The sequence below is a fragment of the Bombus pyrosoma genome, linkage group LG1, assembly GCF_014825855.1.
Source record: "Bombus pyrosoma isolate SC7728 linkage group LG1, ASM1482585v1, whole genome shotgun sequence".
Taxonomy (NCBI): Eukaryota; Metazoa; Arthropoda; class Insecta; order Hymenoptera; family Apidae; genus Bombus; species Bombus pyrosoma.
The window spans coordinates 3,271,633-3,296,101 of record NC_057770.1 but is presented as its reverse complement, the minus strand read 5'-3'; the positions used below and the strand labels follow the sequence as shown (position 1 = coordinate 3,296,101).

General features: G+C 42.5%; 1 protein-coding gene across 9 annotated transcripts in view; it reads left to right on the top strand.

The window, feature by feature from the left end:
- Positions 1-24,469, top strand: part of LOC122571259 (dystrophin, isoforms A/C/F/G/H) — a 438,419-nt gene that overhangs the window by 131,880 nt on the left and 282,070 nt on the right. For all 9 annotated transcript variants that reach the window (XM_043734851.1, XM_043734846.1, XM_043734833.1 and 6 more), the window contains 3 exons: positions 5,178-5,389; positions 8,015-8,169; positions 8,444-8,633. In XM_043734851.1, the coding sequence (XP_043590786.1) occupies positions 5,178-5,389; positions 8,015-8,169; positions 8,444-8,633 (557 nt within the window). The remainder of the gene's footprint in view (positions 1-5,177; positions 5,390-8,014; positions 8,170-8,443; positions 8,634-24,469) is intronic.

Here is a 24,469-nt window from a genome sequence, read left to right as displayed (position 1 = left end):
TTACTCTACAAGTTCATCGCTCTAAAACTCGAGAATAGTCGTCAATATGCTCTGCCAAAAATTACGTTAGAATTACGTTGGGACCCTTTTTTCCCGGAAATATCAGTGAAAACGTTAGCCATCCTTTCGGCGTTGTCTAAGTGTTCGCATAATGGTAACGTTTCTCATCTGGCAGCAAGAGCCTAATAAGGCTTGGAATATATTTTATCGGGGCAGTTAAACTATCCCGGATAATTGTGACCACATTTGGCCAGTGTTGGCCGTCGGTGATGGTCCGGGATCGTAAGCGCGTGGTCAGGCAAGAGCGGACAATTTCGTTCGCGAACTCGGCTTATCCACCTTTTACTCGGCGGTATTACAATTTTACAATTAAATTCCGCGCGTGTGCAGGCTGTTTGATAAACGGTTCATCGGGCAGCGAGCCGACGAACTCTCTTCGTTTCTGTGGACGAGATAACGCGCTCAGACGGGATTTTGCTCGACTTCAATTTTCATTTCGCCAAAGTAACCGACGATTCCCTCTTCGTTCCTCCCCATCTAGTTTCCCGTCTTTCCTCTTCGTCCCACTCTTCTCCGCTTTATCCAACCGTTTACCGTGTTCCTCTCTCTTCGTCTGGTCTTTGTATTTCATCGATTTCAATCGGAATGCTTCTTCGTTCGCTTCACCAGGGTGCTAGTCCGCCAATTTGAATATATTAGGCGATTCATCTGAATTTAATAGAGGTGCATTAGACACCTAGGTAATAAAAGGCACGCGAGCGAGAGTCTCGCGAGTGCCGGCTACACGACCAGCTTCTTACGAGTCGTATCGACCCATATCTTCTGGGTCGTCGACATGGTTTTCCTATATCCATGATTATATCCCGATATTCGTATATCTTGGCGCTAAACCTCTGTTATTTGCCAAACGAAGCATTTGCCACGAATCAGGAGAACATTTGAATCGTATTTATTAAAAGAGAAAGAACGGTTATACGTTTGTTATTAATAACATTTGTACATATCCTTATATTCCAACGAAGTGGATTTTATACGCTTCCATATTTTATTTCTATAGAATGTTCGTAATCATAGTGAAAGTAGAAATCATCAAATCATACGAAATTCCATATACTTCGTGCTAGCAAATACAATAGCGTAGAAAATATTTTCCGTAATCGTTGTATGCCTATGAATTTATAGTATGTTTGGAAAGGTAGTTTGATTTTGATCGATTCCGAGTTAGCTTTTGTCGATTAGTTCAAAATATCTACTAGAAAACGAAGCTGTTTCCTTATCGCAGCAACTCTTTCGAATATTATTGTAGATTTTGGTCAGTGATTTATCGGAATGTAGGAAAGTTTGTTGGAATTTCGTATGGAATTTTCGATGGGATACACGAGCAGAATTCGATCGCGTAAACGCATTACCATCGTCGTAGTTTATACATACAGAGTTCGCGCGTACATTGGTTCGTTGACTACTCTGTTAGCCTGCCGGGAATATCAGGATCGTCAGTTATGGTCACGCACGGCTCCAGAGAATATGAGGTGGTCGACGATTCGATTGACACACGCCGCTGCGCTCGTTGTACATGGATTAAACGCGGTTGATAATGTATACCTGTAATTTAGGTTCGTACGATGGTTGTGCGAACGTCTTTATTACTGTTTCTATGCAACGTGATAATTTATTATGTGTACGCACCTAGAATTACCATACGCGATAACTTTCAGTTGGTTTAATCACAGACCAGTTGAAAGATAAACGTAACTCTCGATGGAATTTTGTACCGTGTATATAAAACGTATGGAGGTTCCAGTAATTTTATTATCCTAGTGTCTCTTATAACGTTATCGATTCAACGTACGATGATATTATAGCCTGTATAGTTATAGTAGATTGGCGAAATTAATTAATCGAAATAGTTGTGCGTGAATTTAATGAAATTCGCGAGCAGTTTAAATAATAATTCCATATCGTATTATAATTTAATGTGTTTATCGAACATAATAGAGCAAAATGGGCAATAAATTATGAAAAGTTGGCCAGGCTACGTGCTTTACTTATAGTTGTTTAAAGCTACTTAAAAGCAACGTGAAACACCAGTTCGCTTTATTATTATTTTTATTTATTAACAGACTAGTTCTTTAGTATTAAAGTTAACACTGATACATACACACACACAGTTTCTAACAAATAATTTTATATAAACGCGTTCATTGACAATAACAATTCGTAATTATTTGAATTGTCATAAAGCTATAAAATATATTCACGCGATAGTTAGGAAAACGAACAATCTCTGAGTTAACGACGCTGAAATTTCAAAGTCGCATTCGCGATGAGGATGACTGGGAGTTCAGCGACGCTGAAGGTTCGTCCCTAGCTTGAAGAGTGTACGTGCCATCTTTAATGTCCCATCGAACACTTGTCACGCTTGTGACACGAGTTGAAAAGGGTAGGGCATGCGGGGTCTGAGTCGTAGGGGTCGATGAGAGCGAATTGCTCTTGTAATAAGTCATCGAGCGCAGCCACTGGAAGACAACCTCCTCGTCTTTTGCACGGTATCCCTTCGGAGACTCCGCGAGTGGGAGGGATGATAGATCAAGCCACTTTACTTCCGGTCCCGGGATCCGAGGCTCACGTAGCCATCCAGTCGGTGCTCTTTCCTCTTCACTTACAGACATTAGTCTAGCATGCGTGGTTTGTCGGATTATATCAGTCTGCGAGACTAGCATATGCTTCCGGTTACGTGCGAATGCACTCTGATCGTAATTCTTCGTTCTCTGTCCGTCAGAAAATTAGCCACGATGATGTATCGATGCGAACGAAGTACGTTGATCGATCGGGTTTTTGTTTGGTTCTATAGGGTGGTTTAAGATTATGGAACGTCAAAAGTATGCGATATGAATATACAAATATTAAAGAATAAAATTTAATTGTATGTTGAATTCTGCGATGCTACGCCTACAGCAACCCGCGAATGATTCCTTTAATTGGGAAATATAACAAAGGACAGATAGTACGACAGGGAATATAATTGAGTTACGACGAAGATATAACGATTCTTTTAATGCAATTAGCATATAATGATATTTGTAATTAGAAACGATTGAAGTTTTATTTGAAAATATTTGTAGATATCGTTTGGCAGGTATTCGTCGAATTAATCGCAATTTCTACGATATTAATGGTTCCGTTTGTAATGGAAATATTCCACGAAATATTTCATACGCATAGCTAAAAGTTTCTGCGAAATTGTTTTCATTTCAATATGTATTTTTTTAGTTTCCAACGATATATAGATCTCTATATCATTCTAAATTGTGCTACTGTCTGGAAACAGCGGCTCGGTTGTAACAGCGAGGATCCGCTAAACTACGAATTGCCTCGAGTGCTTACGCGTTTGTCTCTCCTCGTGCATTGTAACAGGCAACTGGATTTCCTGTTTTCGAATATTATTACGCGTGCTCTAGATTACGATGTCTTTCATTCTCTGCCGTACAAAGCGACGTTTTTCAACATATTCGTTAAAATTCTGTTTAAAAACCAACGATACGGTTCTTTTACAAATTACTCGCAATAATCCCAGCAGCGGTGGTAATAAAAATATTACGGAAAAACATCAGACAATATTAACAGAGACCGTGTACCACGAGACAGATTCGTTCCAGTCGCCTTTCGTAAGCATGCTAGCTTAACCACTTTAATCCTACGATATTTAGAGAGTGTGACGCTCTCAATCACGTTGTTTTCGTTTTAGCCTCGGTCCTGTTTGCCGGCACCCTGTCGCGAAACATCCTGTACATGCGTTGCATCATCAAAGGTACACTATAGAACCCCATTCTGCAGAGCTGTCCACGCGTGGTAATTCTGTTGTTACGGATGTTGAAACTCTGCCAATGCTTTGCACCCCGCTTTTCCAGCTGCGCGTTCTTTCCCGCTAAGCTGCACCAGCTTGGACAGTTTCCAGCTGATTCCTCGTGTCTGGCGCGGATTTCAACGTGGATTTTAGCCTGGCTGAGAAGTGCTTCTTGATGCTCAACGAGCACGTGCCAGCGGCCGACTTCCTCGCGTTCGATTAACGAGCCTCTACATGATCGGTCGCTCTCGAATTCGAGCGCGCATCGTGTTCAACGTCCTCGTGTCAGAACGTTTAACCCTCTCGAGAACGATCAACGATCGATTATACGATTCCGTGATTCTTACGTTTATTTAAAATCTCCTTTGTTTCGCCCGACGAGTATTGAAATTGTCGTGGTAGCAGCGAATCGAAAGGATCGATTAATTGGAACGATTGTTCGAAAGCTTGGATAGGTTTATTTATTCATGCAGCCCTTGTTACGAACGTCATCGAGCAGAATATAAGTTTAATTCCGTGTTCGACCTGGCTTTTTCGAATTGTTCTTGCAAAAGGATACTGATTGGTTATGATAACCTAGCAACGAGCCCCGGAGCTCCGCGTACTTTATCTTCGCTCTATTATTGGACTTTTGATTTACGTAAAAGGAGGAACCGTATGAAATGAATTTCTAACGAGACGCAGATTGAATTTATTCCGTTTGTTGGCAGCTTGTCTTCATAATCTATGTATGTTGTTTTAACAAGTTAATCCGCCGGCGCCCTTTTCGTTTTCACGATGAATCGAATCGATCGTATCTTACAGGGCGAGTATTTCACTCTGCTGCGCTAATACTAAACACATAAATCATCACCTGTCGTGAAAAGCATTCGCTATCTATGTCAGCCATCTACATCAAAGACAGCCCCGCGTTTCAGCTCAATCTCCGACGATCCCCGTTCCTCGACAATTATTCTCTCCTCTATTTCGCTATAACTTTCCATTAGGTCACTGCTATATATAACGAAACCAATTTTCCTACGTATATCCAACGTCCTACTAATTTTGTTTTTATCTTAAGATTAACTTTATAGGCATCGATAGAGCATAAACTTGCGATAAAAGAGTTTCTTAAGGTAACGAGATTTTCAGCTGCTCCCCTTAAAATTCTTGCCTTTTGCGAAACACGCGGCAATCTCGAGCTTTTCGACGACAGTGTGTATCACGCTTGACCGTTTTGATACAGCGGCACGCGAGAAGGTAGATACAAATTGTCGAAGAAATAGGAACAAACGCGAAGATAGTGGCACACAGATCGTATGAAAACGGCACGTCCGTCCGATTATTGTTGCAGTTACGAAGCTGAGGGAGCACTGGGACGAAATGAACTCGAAAATGATGCAGAGGAAGACGGAGTTGGACGCGATGCTCGGGGACAGTCAGCGATACGAGGCCAAAAGGAACGAGGTGGAGGTCTGGTTGGCGCGAATGGAAACTCGGCTGGAGAAAATGCGGGCCGTCGGGCACACTGCCGATGTTCTCGAGGCACAGCTCCGGGAACAAAAGGTACGCTGGCATTTTTCTCCCTTTCTTAACCGAGCTGCATTAACCCGTGCACGGACAACCCACCTCTCGGGGTCGTCCTCTTTATCTCCTCTTTATCTCTCTCGTGTCAATGGCTGTGCAACAGACAGAAGGCAACCGGTTCTCCCGTTTGATCGCAGCAATTTGCGTCGATCGCGATTAGGAGACTGAATGAACGATCATCTGGGAATTCCGTGTTATTGGCAGCGGTAAATGCGCTCGGTGCGCGGTTTAAATCGCCGAGTGTTGATTGATAATTATGACGATCGATTTTGGTCGCGTTCTAATTTTGTATAATTATATCGAATAACCTGGAATTTAGAGATATTTCCTCCCACTGTGAAAACCGCTTTTCCGCAGGGTATATTAGGTGTATTACAGTTTGTATTGGTAAAAGACATCTCTCGGGCGCAGCACCTAATCGCGTTAAGTGTCCACGGGTCGATATTTTATCTAGCCAGTTATCAAGGAAGGTATAGTTGTAATTGTTTCATTACGTAACTACGTGTCCTTCCTTTAAATTAAATACAAGTGAAGTACATATTATACGCGATGTCACGTTTGTTAACGACAGTAGCTCGTGTCACGAAGTCAGTGAAAAAAACGATTAAACTGTAGATATCGAGGAAGGAAAGTCGCAGATAGTTAAAACATGGCGCCACTCTAACTACTCCTGCAACGTAACGATAATTTTGTGGATTTTAACGCGTTACGCTGTAGAGGTTGAAAGAATCGTTGATACATTAGGGTCGAGTGGCAAGCGTTTCAGACTTGGCAAGTGTTTGAACTTGAACTCGATTTTCATTGAAACGAATAAGGGAGCAACGTAGCAATCTCGAGAGCAGCAGTGCATTTGAAGTTGTAACAAGAGAAAGGAAACAAGAAGTCACGGAGAACGAGCGTTCCTTAAAACAATACGCATGACGTTAGCGCAAAATGTTCCTCGTATTCTACCAGTTTATTCCATTTTACCAGATATCTGCCCCGGAGCCTGCACCTATCCAGCCATAAGAACGCTCACCAGCTTCCAGATAGACCGGTGATACGAGGCTACTCTGCTATACGCGGTTACTTCCTCGAGTTTTAACATCCCGTACACCGACCGCTCTTACCTGTCGCTTAAAAAGCAATAGAAAAAGAAAAAAACTTCTTCTCAGATATTAAATTTCATCCGCCATCAAGACAGTTTGTACTAATCCCATAATCTAATTATGTACCATCAGAAAATTACGCAAATGACCGAATAAAGTTACGCGTATAATCTAACCGGCTTGCATTTTCTGCGATTGCTCCAATAAAGAGAGAGAGGGGGGGGGAGAAGAGGAGAGGAAAAAGGAGAAAAAAGAAGTGGATATAAAAAGAAACGGTCGCGAGTATAATGGCCGGCTAGAAGCTTCGTTACAGGCCGCGACCGCGATTAAAGGGAGCGAACGGATCGGTATTCATCCCGGTAGCTACTAACCTCTTTTTAGCAACGATCCGCTTTGTGTATCAGAATAACGCGACTCGTGGAGGGAAAAATGGCCGAGCAGTGGGCACGAGAGATAGGCGAAAGAACGGTCAAACTCCCAATCAACGCGAGATCGTGCCACGGCGTAGTACGTCACGCGGCCAGAACTCTGTTTACATTCAAAAGAGCCGAATGGGCTATTCACGGAGTAATTTATTTCGTCGAGCAACGCCGATATATTTGGAATTTAGGGTTCACCTTGATTCTAACGGCGTTATCCCCGCCTCGCTTGTTGTCATTGTCGATCGTTGTCCTTTTCTACGCGTCCTTAACGACCGGCGGTATCATCGAGGGTAAGCATTCTGTGTTTATTCTGTTACGACGCGCGGATCACAAAGGACGTACTACGTCGCATCGTTGAGAAAGTAATATTCCTTCTTCTAATTTCGCATCTCAAAAACTTCCCTTCCGATGTCCGAATATGGTGAGTGTTTAACAAGACGATACTTGAGAAACATCGAGATCGTTTATTACTGATCGATTACCGTAACGATTCATCGCGAGAGTTTTCACGGTTTTACGAAGTCCTAAGCTAACGCTTCAGCCTTGTTTAACAGAACTTGATTCCGGTGTATGTTTCGTTTACAAAGGTTAGCTTTCCGGTGTCATGTTAGCTTTCAGTGATCAGATTCTTCCTCCCTTTTGGCACTTGCAATCGTAATTGATTAATTGATCGTTCGATTACATTTTCACGTCTCGTTTATCGGTTCATCTCGTTCTAAAATAGTTTCAATTTTTCCTTAATGGCAAAGTCTTTTCGATGGAAATGTTTCCCTTGAAATTAAAATCCAAGAAAATTTGTCGGGCGAACGCGATGGAAAAGAACGCATTTTTCTTTTGGTTCGTCGGCTTAATCTGGATTGTTGTAAGTTTTCTCGACGCGAATCGGTCGCCCGCCGATCAAATAAAAGTTTCCACGGCACGGGATGCCACCATGAAAGATGAAAGCCCGGCCTCCCTCTCTAGGAAGATTTAACTTTGGCGAGTTATCGAGGGACGCGACTTTCGAGTCTGACGGAGCCGCTCGCGATATAAGTTTACCGCCTCCACGGTGACCTGTCCGCCTCATTTTATTTCGACGCCGTTCGTGCTTGCAGTCGTTCCACGCGGAGCTCCACCAGTACAAGCATCAGATCGAACAGTTCAATCAGCTGACGCAGAAGCTGATAGCCGTTTATCAGGAGGACGACACGACTCGCGTGAAAAAGATGACGGAGACTATCAATCAGAGATACAACAACCTCAACACCAGGTATGCCTCGATTATAGTTTTATTCGCATTATCTTAGTATAGTGGAAAATTGTCAAATAGAAGTTTCTAATTTTAAAGTGGGCGATGTATGATTTGAAAATGCTCGATTCGACTCGATTTATTTAAACGTTTTGAACGCAGTTGACAGAATTTTTATAGTAGAAGTTATTCTTTCGCGATTTCGTTCTTGCGTTTGCCGTTGAAGCGAATTCGGTCGTTTCCAACAGACAGTCTGAATCGTGACGAAAGACTATATCTATTAAATCCTTCTTAGTATCATCAATCGAGGAAAACTGCTTCATTCCGCGATGAACTCCCTCCACAACTTCGACCGGTCCCTGGACAAGTTCTTGGCTTGGTTGAGCGAAGCTGAGTCCTCGATGGAGGGATTGGAAGCGGAGGCCGATCGACTTGGCGGACGACGAGACCAGGGTGCGCTCAGACGACCGCAACATCAGCTTAAGGTAAGTCCCATTTTTGCTTGTACGAACTCGCCAATCGCGAGTTCCGATCGGCTAGGCTTTTGTTACGTATCGCGATTGTTCTTGATAGTCGGAACACAGCAACCTCGTACTTTAAGAAGAAATCTTTTCGCCGTTGATGTTTCCGGCGAAAAATCGCGTAAAGATTTCTATTTTTCCAATCCAGATTTTTATTTGAGTAAAATAATTAGTTGCGAGTTTAATGCCGTAACAAATATAAAATTAAATTTAAAATCATGATTCGTATAGTCTAAAAAGTTTAAAATTGTTTCGTAGTTGAAAAGGCATAATACATACTAAACTCGAGAATGATATCTTCGAGAAGGAAATCGCGACAATGTCGAAGTTGAGAAAACTGGCCATCCCTTGCGCGTAGAAATATTCCACGCGATTTACGATTAGCCGGGGCAGGTGATTTCGCACAAATCAACGCGTTTCGAACGTAAACGGGATCGACGTAATTCAAGTCTGGTTAGGTCGTAACATTCCTCGAGACGTTATAACGGTGGTGGTCAAGACGGGAAACCAGATCTGTATAGGTCACGTATTGACTCGAGAAGGTTTTACGGCTTCGATTGATTGCCATAAAAGTGTGTCAGACGTAGCAGGCCGTGTATCGCTATACCCATTAAAAGGAAGACGCTCGATATCGGATATCGGTGTAACACGGTGGCGGCCCATCAGCTTCTGTGCGAAAGCTTCTTCTGGTTTTGCGTTCTGTTCTCCTCAGATGCTGATATCTGAGGGGAAAAAGCAAAAATCGCAAGAATTTTCTTTCAAGAGTTATTACTTTATCGAACGATTATCGATATTTTAAAGTAAATACGCGACGTATCTAGGCACATTGCGTTTCAGGAAGTCCGTTTTTCATATTCTACTACGAACTACTTCTCTAAACAATTAGCATTCCCTGTGCTAACTGAACTTCTCAGTAATGCGCAGACGAGAAAACTTTGCCTCTCTACATACAAGGTAGTTTGCAGTAGCATGAAATTGTAACGAACTCTACTCGCGTATATTCTCCGACCTCAAAAACAATAGTCACACAGTCTAATCTTACTCCAAAGCGATTAAGATTAGCGATTAATATTAGTATAAGTATAGAGAAGAATATGCGAATGAAAAGGAGAAAAAGTCATAGAGAGAGAGTGACATTAGTTAGGATGATCAAAGTTAGTCATAGTGTTATGAATTTAAAAAATCGCAAATTTGAATCCCTACAGAAAGAAGATTTCTCGCCTTCCGACCATATACGTGCAATCGTGTCTCGTACAGGTTATCGATAATCGAGAAATCTAAACGGTAAACGATGTAAGCGGCGAAATGAACAAAATTTAGATTATTTTCCAGAATAGAATCGCACTGTGTACAAGCACGAAATAAATACTGTAAATCCTGAAATATTTTATTTTAGATTCTAAGATACTCGGAACGCAGAGTGAAATTTCACGCGAATAGCTTTGATCTATGTTAGAAATATTTATTTCTGGAATATTACATCGTTTCCCACTTAAACTCCTTGATCGTGGATGGAGATAGAACGGGGTCGAAATGTAAGACGCAAAGGTCGGGGTAAAAATGTGCGTCATTAAGGAAACCTATAGGAAGCAGGTTACGACGAGAAAGTTCATTCGTCGTAACCTGCTTCCTATACGAATCGTGACGATAATCGCAATGGGAATCCACCCCCGTCGAATACGTCTGTTTACAATTCCGTGGAACCGATGGACCATTCGCAGAATCAAATTGAATTGATATAGCGTACGCGGTATGGCCTATTGCTCTATTTCGATGAAATTAATCTATAATTGTCCTCGCGTAACGAACAAACGGCACACGATTCCGGGAAATTAGCTTGTGATATTGTTTGACTGCCTACGCCTGATTTGTTCGATGCTTTTCTCCCATCTCGTCCACTGTTGGTTTGTTTTATCGAAAAGGGTTCAATTTTGGACGTTTGAGGATCGGTCGCATTGCATTTCGTAGGCAAACTCGTACATTTTATATGACAATGTCGCGTTCAGTTTGGAATTACGTTATGAAAACTTTATCCATTTTATCCGCTTTATACATTTTTCTTGGTATGATGTTCAGTTTGATCGACTTATTACGTTATTCATAAAATCACATGATTTTACTTTTAGTTTATTATTATTATGTACATAGTTTTAATCTTTCGCTTCTCTGTGTCGAAAAGTTTCAAACAGGTCGAAATATATTAATTCCATTTTATCTTTGAACACGAATGAAGTTATTGTTCTAAAATATTCGTGGCATTTATCAATGTCTCTCGATAATTTTCACTATATTCAGGCTGTGGTTGTGTTTAAAATTATCGATGCCAAATGAACAGGGACGGTATAAATTTTCGATGACGAAAGTCCAGTCGCACGGTTGCGCGACCGCGTGTCCGCGAAATGTAATTTCCATGCACCTCATCGGCGAACAGACGACGGCATTGATTATTCGATAAACAGTTGGATAACTGATTGGAATCAATCACTCGATAAATCCCGAGTATCGGGGACGAAAGGAAAATCGCCTCTGCGGCTTCCACGCTGTCCGACCGCTTGTCCAATAATAGCGATCATTGAAAATCAATGTTATTTGCCGTGCAACCTGATTATATCTACGCGCTGCAATGCGCAATAACAATTAGCCGGATCTATTTCAATTACAAGTTCTCTCTCTTTCGCCGCACGCTGCTTCAACGATTTCGTTTCGATTTCGATTTCGCTCAGATTCCGTTTCGATTTCGTTCCGCTTTCGTTTCGCGGCTATTTTTGTTTTGGCGCCTGCGATTTTTCATTTGGCTTGAATTTTAAAAGCAAACACCGCGCGTAATTCCTATTTACCAATCCCCAATGTTCGCGTTCCACTTTATCTCTTTCCATTCGTATCTCTCGCGTGACAATTTATCGAACTCGTTTGGCCGTGTTTAATGTTCTTGAAAAGCGTAATGCTGGTCGGCTCAGTCGAACCGGAAAATAGTATGCCTATGCGCGTTCGTAATTAAGTGTTGCAGTTGGTGCTCGCTGAAAGCTCCAAAGCTGCGTGTTGTCCCTTTATCGACAATCGTCTCGGTTCACGTGGGATTTATACATCTTTCGACCAATTTAACGTGGAACTGTGTGTCGAACGAACTATGCTCGAATCATCGCAGCACGCCGGGTTTGTTAATTTCATCGATGCAGCGTAAAATGTTGCGGTCTTGCAAACGTATCCCGTTCCACGGCGCTGCTACGTCGATTGCAAATAGGAATTAATTTCGAACGCTTCCCGGTGAGCTTCTCGAGATGTACATCCAGATGCGGTGTTACGCCGCCACGGATTCAAATCGACAGATGCATCCATGCTCGTCGTAGTTCGCGCTCTCTGGATCAATTATCCTTAGTTGCTACAGACTTCCAGAGATGGGTTCGAGTTGCCTGCAATTAGTTTCGTTCAACCTGTGCCTGTAGAAATATCGAAAGAATAATCGTCGAACGTTAATGCTATTTAGTGCACGCGAGCAATCAGCCGAGTTCTCCGGTTTTCACAAATGCACGCGGAACAGGGCGTGGGCCAGAAATTACATCCCGGTGACTAATGCCGCCTGGACAGCTGCTTCCACTCGTTAAACTTCGAGGTAGGTAGGAGCCGCGTTATCGATTGACATTCGTAATAAAAACGAGGCAACGAAACTTGCCTCCGTACGTCGCGTCAAATCCACCCTTTGCCTCATTATCCATCTTGGTTTTACTTTCACCTCTTCAACCAGGCGTTTCTTACCTTCGAAAAGTTTACCTCTAACAATTTCCATCGATCTAACGGCAGTCGATTCTTAAAGTTTCGAATTCTCGAATTTCGTGGGAACAGAAGGTTGAAAAGGTTTCGATTTACTGGAAACTAACGTACGTTCCAACCAACGTACACTTGCAACGAGATCGCATCGAGATATTATCGACGTATCGTAGACAACGCGGACTATACTATCGTACAGTTAGCAACGCCAAGAAACAATGTAATTCCGCAGGCGAAGTTCACGGTTGTCGTCGCGATGCTACTAATGACTCACCGACCCGGTTCGACCGGAACGTAACTCATGCATGCATAGCGTCTCCGTCTTTCGAGAGCACATCCGGAGGAATTCCTAATACCTTCGTCCATGCTGCACCACGCTCCCGTGTGCATGAATTGCGATTTGTCGGGCACGAGTTATGGCCGTCCGATATTGGATCGCGGCTAGAATTACTTGGAATCGAAACGGGACGTTTCATGGGTAGCCCATGGGACTGGCAAATAAATACGTTCAAGAAGATCGAGATTCTTTTACGATATTAATATTTACGCTTGGAGAAGCTGGAACCTCGGGGAGCTGGGGAAAAGCTCGATCGATGTTCGATGGTGACTTTTTCCTTTTTGCCGAGGAACGTATCGGTTCCATTTGTTTTTTCTGATTTCTCGAAGATAGCATAACGTTTGATATATACAGCGTCTACAAGAAGTATTTGCACATAATCTTGCTTTGCGAGCAAACATTTCCTTTTTTCATCAGTTTCTACATTTCATAAAGACGCTACTAAGCGATATAATATACCTGGATCTAACGAATTAATTTGCAAATGGAATAATAAATACTATGGCGTATAAATGTTTCCTGTAGCCAGTGTTAGTGTGGATAACGACAGAGCGAAAGAAAGATCATCCAGAAAGATTATACTTCGATCATGGTAAAACATGAAAGGTCAATAAGGACTTACCTTCGAGTCGAAGGATTTTCTAAAGGCAACGTGTTGAAAAAGAATTTAAAAAATACTAAAACACCTCGATTCTAGGACGTCTATTAGAATGTAAAATTATTCCACTTATAGGACCAGAGAATAGCACGAAATCTCGTTCCATGGAAGTTCCGTCTGTTTCACATTCGCAGTTTAAAATCTTCTCCTATGAAAAATCACATCTGCAAGTATTTTCAACGATAGCACGGAGAGGTTCTCGCGTCCTTAAAATTCTCCAAGGCTCGCCTGCGTTTCCGTTAGATTCGAAAAGCACGAGAGGCAAGTAGGTCACGAATTTCCAATGAAGCTTCGCAACGCGGTGGCGCGTCGCCCAAGGTTGCTTTTAGGCTTCTTGTCATTTTGCGCCGTGGCTGGAGTTCGATGGCTTTAGGAACCGTTTACACGGAAAGTAGGGTTCATCGATCGAGGAGAAACGCCACGGGAGTCGCTTACGTGACCTGAACTTTCGTTTCGTCCCCCTGTGTCGGACAAAGAGGCCTGTCCCTTTTCTCATATTCATGGTAAACATACCGTACAGGCTGGTTCGTTAAATCAAGCCTAGCGTGGCTAATTCGCTTTAACGCAATTTCACCTGGTTTTATTTTTTCAACGTGCCACGCGACCAACCCCTAGCCTATTCAGGGATGCGCTTGCTTCTTCATACGGCGACACCCTTGCCTGCACAAATGGGATGTACAAAATTGCAGTCGACTAGAGGCAACGAATTTCACTCGCGTCCGTCCACGGGGTTGTGACAACGTAACCGGACTTTCCATTCGGTCAATTTGCCCCTTTCGTTGCGTGTTAAAGCGTTCAATGCCGAATCGCGACTGAAAATGGGATGGGGATTGGGTTCTGCTAGAATTGACATCGATAAAGGGAGAATGTCATAGAACGACACGTTGAAAGCGCATTGTGCGTATACCTCGACCTTGCGACTGCAGGGTTAATGTTAATATTACAATGGGAGCGTTCTCGCGGAAAAAAGCTTGCTCTTGGTAAATACCACGGGTTCGTAGCGGTCCAGCGAAACCCGGAACGCGCTTTTAATGCCGAGCATTTAGTATGTGTTCCGGTGATGTAAGGCCTTCCTGCATTACGTCTTCTGTCTAGAACCTCTAGCCACGACCAAAGTGTGGGCGATCTCTCAGTGTTATTTCCCAGCGTTGAATTCATTGCTCTCGGAGGTATTCGCGTTTTCGACAAACGTTATTGCAGTCACTGTTGAGCATAAATATTCGTAACTCTGTTTTATCGGTATAAGCCAGAAAATCTAACGTCGTTAAATTCTGCATGTTCAAAGAACCCCAGTGATCTTAGGTTTTCGTGCGAACAATTTGAAAATAGAATTTTGTACGACGGGATTCCGTGTATAAGGTAGACACACACAGCGACAGGAGAATGGGGAAAGTTGCGGACTTTTTCTCGGGGGTGCGAAGGTCATGATAAAGCGAAAGAATCGGTTGGCTACTTTCCCTTTCTCTCCCACAGGCGAAACGCAGCCGAAGGATCGATAGAGGAACGCCTTCGCGGCGTGAACGACCGCGCCGACGATGATATTCTTCGCTCCTAATAGTCGTTGTTCCATTATAACGCCGAATACTTTTCGCTACTCACCGGCTAGAGGGGAGGAAAAGAGGTTCGTGTTTTTTATGCGTGGCGCATCCGGCGAGTTTCTGCGTCTCGCGGCCAAAAGGGCACCGTATAACGGAAATTTATAAGTGGAAGCGAGCGCTGGCGCACACACGGCCACGAATCGCGCTACTAAATCACGACGCCAAGTTTTTTCTTCTCTGGCAACAGAAATTATATCTAAAAGGGAAGGCTACGCTCGGTCTATCGCGGGGAAAAAAGCCGAGCTCTTCCCAGTTCCTTGTTTTGCATAATCGCGAAACTCGTATGCGCTTCTTGGTCGCGGTACCTCTTTTATATTTTTCTCTCCGCTTCAACAACCGTCCGTTCGGTAAACTTCGTTAGCCTTTCAACGAAGGCGCATTAAGAATCTCTCTCTTTCTCTCTCTCTTTGCTTCTCTCGGCTGGTAATTTTTAAAATCGCTGCAGCACGGCAAAGTGCATTTAACGAACTCCACCCTCGTGGCTGCCGTCCGAGCAGAAAGGAAACGTTTTCAACGAGTTTATCAGGCGACAGTCTCGCGTTCGTGGGTCGCAGCGGTGAATTAATGTTTCGAATTTACCGTTTGATCGTTGCATGTTCACCGTGTAATCGCTCAGCGAATAACGACCGCTTAGGGTGACTGTTCACTGGCCCGGTCGTTTTTTCTTCCCTTCACGGACCTGCGGGTTACACAGCTTCGCTTGTGTGTCCGTTGATTTCTCGCGATACATCGCTGTTAACAATTTCGCTTATCTTCGTTGATTTTCTATGAGCTTTATCAAAGTCGGCTTCGTTCGGCGAGTTTTCGTCGCTGAAGGAAGCAGCGGGTGGGCGAAACTGAAAAGCGCCATGGCGAAAATGAAACGCGGAAGTCGTAAAGGGCACGGAGGGGGTGGGTGACGAAAGAGGTTGGGAAAGAATCTCGTAAAATACGGATATAAAAGCAACGGGTACGGGCAGCCAGGCTCCTAGCAAGTTTCTCCATTAAGGGGTAAAATTCGAGAGGCGGGTGTTTCTCGTTCGACAACGGTCACATCTTCACCCTTACACCACCTCCTCAAGCGACCATGATAAATGGAACGCCGTGAAGTCGAGGCGTTAAACGCATCGCTACGAGAATTCCTTTTTACGTGTTTTAATTGCTTTAGCATCGAACGTACTTCGAATTGGAAAATTTTGCTGAAATCTTCCCCTCCCCCATGTTTTATAGTTCAATTGGCAAAATTCCACCTGAATATTTCATGGTTAAAATTCCATCAAATTTTTTAGCATTTTCTTTCGCGTTCTTTTTTTTTCACGTTGTGTTTCATATATTATTCTGTTGCAAAAAATATACATCTTCGTACATTTTCGGGAAACGAAGCTTTTCGCGAATCACATTTTCATCATGCATCGTATTCTCGTTATTATCTGTCTTTGTCTGTCTTCGTATCGTTTCTCCATCCTCCTACAACTTAGATGATACGTGCGATTTAACGAGAAAGGGGTTGTTCGCGATCGAAACGGTACGCGCATGCGCTCTCGGCTTCTTCAGAGGGCGGTAGCCGACAATGTTCGTCGAATTGCAAGGTCGGTAACGCAGCAGGGATGGTTTTCCTCCCGAAAGGGTAGTTTTCTCGAATTCCGGTTACCGACTTTGAGTGCCGATGTTATCAGCCGGTTCCTCGATGGAGAATTGCTATTCCGTAGCAGAATACATTCGATTTTCTGGCGTTTCTGTCTAAAATCTTAACCACCAGTCGATACGGAAAGCGACTGGGAATATTTTGCAGGTTTCTGTTGCGTTTTGTTATCTTCTACTTACCCCACGCTAATATACTAAACAGTCTCGTTATCTGTCTAAGATCATCGATTCGTATCGTCTACTGAAAACTTTACAAAACTGGAATTATCGAAATATTCCTTTTAGATTTAAGCTCTGTCGTTGCGAAAGATGCTCGCTTTTTTCTAAATTTTAAATGCTTTACGTTTTCCTATTATTATTTTCAATAAATTTTGGAAACTTTCGCACTGCCGTTTCAATTTTTGTTCCTCGGTCGAACAAATCGTAAAGGTGGATGTCAAGTTGGCTTTTTTCGAAAGTCAGAGGGAAGTCAGTTCAAAGAAATGTTGGAATTTAACAACGTCGTTTTAGTCTATCGACCGTATCGAGCAAGAATCCATAAGGGACGGAAAAAGGCGACGATTTATGGTTGCTCGAGATTGGATCGATTCACTGACAGTCTCATTATTGTCGCTTTTGTGCGAAGCTGTGTCATCTTCATTGTTTCGAAAAAAAACCAATCTCGCGATAATTCCGGAATTCACGGCGGGCAATAACTTCAGTTATCGGCGATAAATCATCAATTGGATGAACCGCTTTTCCGTTCCCTGAAACAGATACCATCGCGACAAATATTTCATTCTTGAATTTCATCTGTTTAAGCAAAAAGAGGCTGGTCTCATTAGAGCGCGAGCGATATGCCTGCCAATTTATCAAACCTTTTTTCGCTTCACAGTTTTAAATTTCAGATGTTTATCCTTTTTGTCCCCTCTAAAAACTTTCCTTTCTTCTTTGTAATAAACAAAAATATATCGCAGTTTTGTTTTCACAGCTGTCGCAACGCGTGCCACGTTTTATCTTTTTGGGCGCAAATCCGTATTACGCATTTGTCATTTCTGTTAGCAGAATTTCTCGCCATCCTTCGTACTTTCATTTTCCTATGATCTTTTTCTAGTTGTAATTTACATGGAGTTCACGCTGTCGCGGAGATCGTTGTGACAACAAGGTTGCAAAGTTTTTGAAAACTTAATGGGAGAATAATTAAAATTAATCAATGGGAACGTTGATAGCGACGAAAATCGGTTTACGAAATAAAAAGAAAAAAAAAAAAAAACGAATTAATGTTTATATTAAAACGATCTCGAGAAGGAGAGAAAGTAACTCAGCGACCGAGAAATAAAAAGGAAAAAGATGGCGATTATGGAAGTTAAAAGTTTGTCGCGGTATAGCAAGTAGATAATTCATGGCGCAAAGTCAGCAGTGCACGTATGAATACATCTCGGAACTTGCGAGCGTCCGTTTAAATTTATACCCAGGAAAATTAGTTTTGTTGAATCTAGCAAGCTAGCAATCATGGCTTGTAAAAGCAACGTTTATTTGCTCTAATTGCTTATGTAATTACGTCGTGGAGAAAGCGCTTTTAATCGGAATACTTCGCGACCGCGGCAAATTACATCGGTAATTAGACAGTCATTCGTAAATCGTTCGTTCGCTAAATGTAATTTCTTTCTTTTTTTTTTTTTTACTAAATCTATCTTTTATTAGTTAAAAATAAAAAAAAGAAAGAATTGAGAGAAAAACGAAACTTTGATCGTCCTTTGATTGACGCAAGTGTCATTGAAGCAATGTACGTTAATTATTCGTAATATTACGTTGCTGGAATTTCACGAAACCAATATACATAGTTGCGTAACATGCACAACGCAGATTACGGAAGCAACAATTTTACATCTGAATCTACTGGAAATTTTAACGTAATCCTAAAAGTGTATTACGACGATGTAACGTAGTTTGGATTGAAATTTTCGTATTTTATAAACCCTTGATCGTATTAAAACGTCAAATATTCAGCTTTCCCTTTTTCGATTTCACGTGTGAAGCTTCTGCCCTGTAATTCGTTTGGTTCGAACATTTAATTGAAAAAAGATATTATTTAATCTTCTACCAAATTATGTTATTCTCCATGGCATGACCTGCATCCGGAGAAGCCGCGCTGATCAATTCTATATAAATTGGAAAGCGTGAAACAACGTTTACCATTATTTGTGGCATATTCTCGCGATAAGCGAACTTAAGCAAATAAGTCGTTGGTTTCTCGAGATTTAAACGTTAACCACGTAACTCTAATGTAATTGAGAAATTTGTAAAAAATGGTATTAATCATTTTGATTCCCGAGCAGTTCGTACAACGCAACGTTCCAATCGATCGTTCGTTGACACAGTAGAATTTACACTGTCGTCGAGTGTCTGCTTTTCTTTTGGATCTGTCGGTGACTCAACGGATGCACTAGTTTGTAGTTCCGTTACTAAAGGATCTGGTTTGGACGGACAAACTAGCGAGAATATCTGAGATAACGTTGCGAGCAAATGTCGCCGCCTGCCGATTCACCCAAAAGCCTCGCAGACTTTACAGTACCGTACTCGCGACGAGTACACGGCTACACGTGGGGTGAGTCGCTCGGAACGAGCGTGGAAAACCATTACAACCGCGTCTGTATTTTCACAATTTTCCCAGTAATGGGCATTCAGGAGAAGCGCGGCTTTTTAAAACCACGATCGCCGTGTTTGAATTAAAAATACGCAATAAAAGAAATGCACTCGGCCGCGTTCCGCGACATTCACCCCCTTTTACCACAGCATCGTCCTTTTCCATTTTTCGGCACGGTTAATTAACGGACGATGCCTGGAATTTTCCATTGTCATACTTCTCTTCCCTCCTTTCATTGATCGTTTTGGAATCGTTGCTCGATATAATCCATACACCTGTACCTATTAGGGTTATCCTATTTTTTGGAATTTTTTACTTTTTACGACCTACCTATAATTACGTTCCTTCTAAAAGCGAAAGAGATTTTGTTATTTTCTTCAGAATAATTCAAAATTTAAGGGGATGCATATCATAATCGTGTAAATCAAGATTTTGAGAAGTTCGTCACGTACTTCAACCCTTGAACACATCGTCTCTTAGTTTCATAATTAATTATTTAATAACTGTATATCCTGCCACGATACGTTTTCCGGATATTTTATATCGGATAGTTTATAACGATAAATTCAGAACGATATTTTCCGAACGATAACAGCCAACTGACTTACGTTATTACGACCTGTGCTCCGTCATTTCGTTATTTTAGTATATCGCTTACGTTTTCAACGCTGTCCCTATACTGCTTTCGTTCTTATTTCGTCCTACCTGATAAACATATCACGTAGGGACACTTTGGTACTTTCGATCGATTCATTTCGTACATTTTCGTGTAACGCGAGACAATGGTACGGACGATATCAGCCCGTATGTCCGCGGCAACAGCTCTTTGTACAGCCGTCCCAAAACGGGAACAAAGCAGCCTCGCTAAACCGTCGGATAACAGTTCCACAAACTCATGCAAAAAAAAAAGAAGAAAAAAAAAAAGAACTTAGTTACCAGAAAAGGAGTACGTACAAAGCGCGCGCAAGCCCTCTACGATTTTCCAACTATCCCTTCTTTTGTACTAATTGAAACGTATCATCCGACGCACAATGGTTATCGCGTCGTTCTTATTCAAACTGCTATCGCAACGAATAAAAGAGCCGCGGTACAGGGCCCGAATGTTCGTTTGAACAAATTTTTTTCAAACGAACGACTACCTGAATTACCAACCGCGCTCTTCGCGTACGAACGTCGCGCGCACGAAATTCGACATTTTCATTTCTCTCCTCTCACAAAGATAGTTTCTTTGCTTTTTTGACCAGAAATAATTAGTGCCGAGTGCTCGACCCTCTGTTATAAGGGTGATATTTTTGGTCTCTCTCCAAAAGTCCCGACGGTGTAAGAGCATCATCAGCGTGGTCTGGTTGTTCTCTCGGGCCAGGTAATGGCGAGTCGAAACGAGGGATTCCGCGCAAAGAATTTTTTCCCTCTACCACCCCGTTACCCTCCTTTTGCGTTTTTTCTGTCTCTCATCGTTTTCGGTTTAGTTGGTGCGAAACGGTCGAATGAAATTAAGGGAGAAAAAAGAGAAGAAGGGGAACGATAGAGAGGAAGAGGCGCGGCATAGGGAGAAGTTGAGAAAGGGCAAGGGAAGAAACACGATTGTGATCACAGGGCAGGGAAACCTTTGGCGCGAGAAACAGGTCGGCCGCGTTCTTTTGAAACGTCGACATTTTCGATTCCCCCGGCGATTCTCGCGGCTAGGACATCCCAAGAAGATAAGGAATTCCGGAAAAATCGCGGGTCCCGTCTGAATATGGACGTTGACGCGTCCCCGGGGATAATCCTGCTGTGCTTCTTCCTCGAGCAACCTCGCTTCTTCGCTTCTTTTCACGCGTTTCCAAACATTGAATACAGATTCGACGTTTGCAACGACGTAAGAGTTCGATGTAACCTCCGATGGACGCGTAAATATCGTTTTGTCTCGGGCTCTTTTCCCTCCATTCTTTGTCCTCGTTTGTTATTCAACACGGGAAATGGGATTACAGTTGGAAGAGCGGGGAACCGAGAGAAGGAGTTTGCAGGGCGGAAAATATTAGCGTCCGAAAGCGGTGACTGGACTACTGGGAATTACGTGCAAAACGGACTGAAACTTGGTGACGCACTTTCGAAACTCCGTTAATTTACGACGTCCAGCTGGCGACGTGTTGTTGCTTACAGTCTGTCATTAAATCACTGCTAACTTTATTACTTCGAAATTATTAAGTTTGCATTTGATTCGGAGCTGGTCGCTTTCTCTTCTAACTTCTATAGTTCCGCGCAGTTTACAGTAAACTGAGATCGAGTCGTCAATGGGACGACTGGCTTTTTCAACTGGTAAAGAATAATTTGTCTTTCGGCTTAGAATGGCCTTCTGGTTTATTTATCATATTTACCTCTTATCACCACTTGACGTACTAATATTTTACTTAATCCTTCTTTTTCGAATTAAATCTCTGGTTTTCTAGGTCGTAGGCGTTTGCCGTGTTCTTGTAAGAATCCGTGTATACCTGTTATTTCTCTGACACGCGCTCTAACCATTCCTTTCTACGACTTCACGAGGATCCATTGTATTTGCTAATTGCTCCAAATCATCCAGAAACAAACCACCCCTAAAGGAGGTTCTCTACATTGCGATCTCTATCCAACGCCCATAACCCAAACACCCTTCGAAGAATATTGTGATATTCAGAAGATGAAACAAATGGTACCGCGCGGAAAGATAGAGAAGAAGGTAGCCATCGGGACACGCGACCGTTCTATTTACTCAAACTTACCTGTAACGTGCGAGAAAGAAGCGGTCTGCCCGCGGCGTTTAGACGGAAGCTGTTCGCTTTATTTAAATTCCACACCGCAGTGTTCCGCGGTGCAGGAAGTCGAGAGAATGGATACGAGGAAGCTATCGGTGGTGGAAAAAAATTTCGCCCGCTCGTTGGCCCTACACAATCCTCTTTCACACAACGAAGCAAGGTAAGGTCACGACCGGGAGGAATTACCATATTCGGTTTCTTCTTTTGGTTCCTCCCTTGGAAAACGCGAATCTGAATTACACAGGCCAGACGTTACCACCGTCGTTGGCGATGCATTGATCACAGCGCGCGTTCCAAAGATATCTTCAGCGAAAAAAGGGAAAAGGGGTGATTTTTCCTTTCTTTTCGATTTTTCGCTTTCGTTACGACCGCTCGTAATGGAGGTCGTAAAACTGGAATCGCGAAAGGCCTTTTTTAATGTTCCTTGAAACTCGATTTTTTTCTAGTGCAGCTTTTACAGCGAGTTTTTCAGCCTGAAACCGGAGGAAGTCGTGCGTTTTGTGATTTCTACGTGGTTTTCGCTTTATTGCAGGTAAAAATAGTATAATTACAGAGCAGTGGTTTTCACAGGAACGGTCTTATAATGCGCTATTTTTAAGATCGCTGGGCTGTGGATCAGAAGCCACGACGATGCTTGGAAATAAGATTTGGAAATAAAGACGCAATTTGTCGACGGCTATGTGGTTGTAAGGTAGTAAATTTAACGGCACGGCACGTGGATACGATCTAGAGAAGGCTTCGGTGTCGCAGAGCACTGCGTTTAGCAAGAATTAGACGTGGTTTTGAACAGGATTAAGATGATAGGACGAGATTCGGTCGAAATCAGAGTGGAGTGTCTTGATATCTTGTAGATCGAGATCTTGGGATATGATTCGTAGCGACACCGTGGCCCGCAGATGCGATGTTATCAAGTCGACAACCTAGTAGGACTCCGGCATCGTAAACATTGACTGGAATGTCTCCATCTCCGACCAAGTCGCATCTCGTGACTCTAACCTCGATGTTATTGGTCACCGAGGTTCCATATAGTCCATTACTTCAAAATTATTACTCTAATCTTAAATGAATCTTCAACTGAAAATGTTTCGCCTCGCATTTCAGTTGAAAGTTAGTTTATACGTGCGATTACTAATAACTATATTTATCTATCTGGCAATTAAAAAGAAATGAAAAGTGGAAGATACGTACAAACACACGTAATTCAAGGAAGAACTATATATTTCGCAAGAAATCATTCGTATTCGCAAAAATGCATTTTGTAAACGCATTTTACACGACGAACAGAGTTTGGTCACTCTACCTTAATCTTAGTTATTAATATTCCACGATTCTGCTCGTCGTGATTTTTAATTATGCGACGCATGTCGATCAATTAGTTAAGTGGAACACGGAGCGAACGAAGGTACGATTGTGCGTTCTCCATCGAGATCAATTACACTTTGTATTTAGGACGGTGGATTCATAAGAGAGAAATCCAGTGCATCGATCCGTAATGCAAGTAGAAATTCGCATTTACCAACAGAGCGAATGATGCTCCATTTTATCGCGGATAAAATGTTTCCTACATCCGGTGGCGGTTTTTCTGCCAGACTAGAGGAACGAGACATCAAGACGTTGTCCTATAGAAATTGTATCGAACACGTCCGCTCGCGATTCCAATACTACCGAACGTTTTATTTCCTCGTCGCGAATAATTATCGGTCTATCGTCCGGTCGCCTACCTCGATGATCGATAATGATTATTAATGAATTTTATATTCGATTAAACGAGTATTACGCATTGGAATTCATCTTGGAATTTTGGTAACTACAAACGAGTTACAAGAAAACGTTCCAAAGTTACGAATTGATTTTCTCGACTATTCCAGTATTAATATTTGCGGCACGTACTCTATTCGTCAATTGGCAAATAGAAATTGAGAATTGATAATTCTGTGTTGGTAATTTTCTTTGGAATTTTTTAGCGATTCGGACTTTTAGTTTTAATATTAAGATTACCCTTCGAATGGAAATAAATGAATCGAGGTAAACGCGTTTTCGCGACAAATAACGATTTTCAGAGCCCTCGCTTTGAGTCAGCACTACACGTGAATACTTCGTTTACCTTGCACTTCCGTCCGTCTCACTGCATCAATACTTTTCATCGGAAAGGAAACTTCGCCTGGTCACGCAGAACGGTGCACGAGATGATACAATTTGCCTCCGCCGGGTCGATACTTTGGAGAAGGACCGAGAGATTCTTACGGTATAACGAAACATCGTTGGAATCGAGAGATAGTCGTACTGTTTCCAACGGGGTTCGTCGCCAAGCTCACGTTCGAGGCGCATACGACGCGGCTCGATGACTGCCATCAAGTTTCGACGTTAGTTTTAAAGGGTTCGATTCGAACTGGTTGTCGGTGGCCTCTGCTGGAACGAGCTT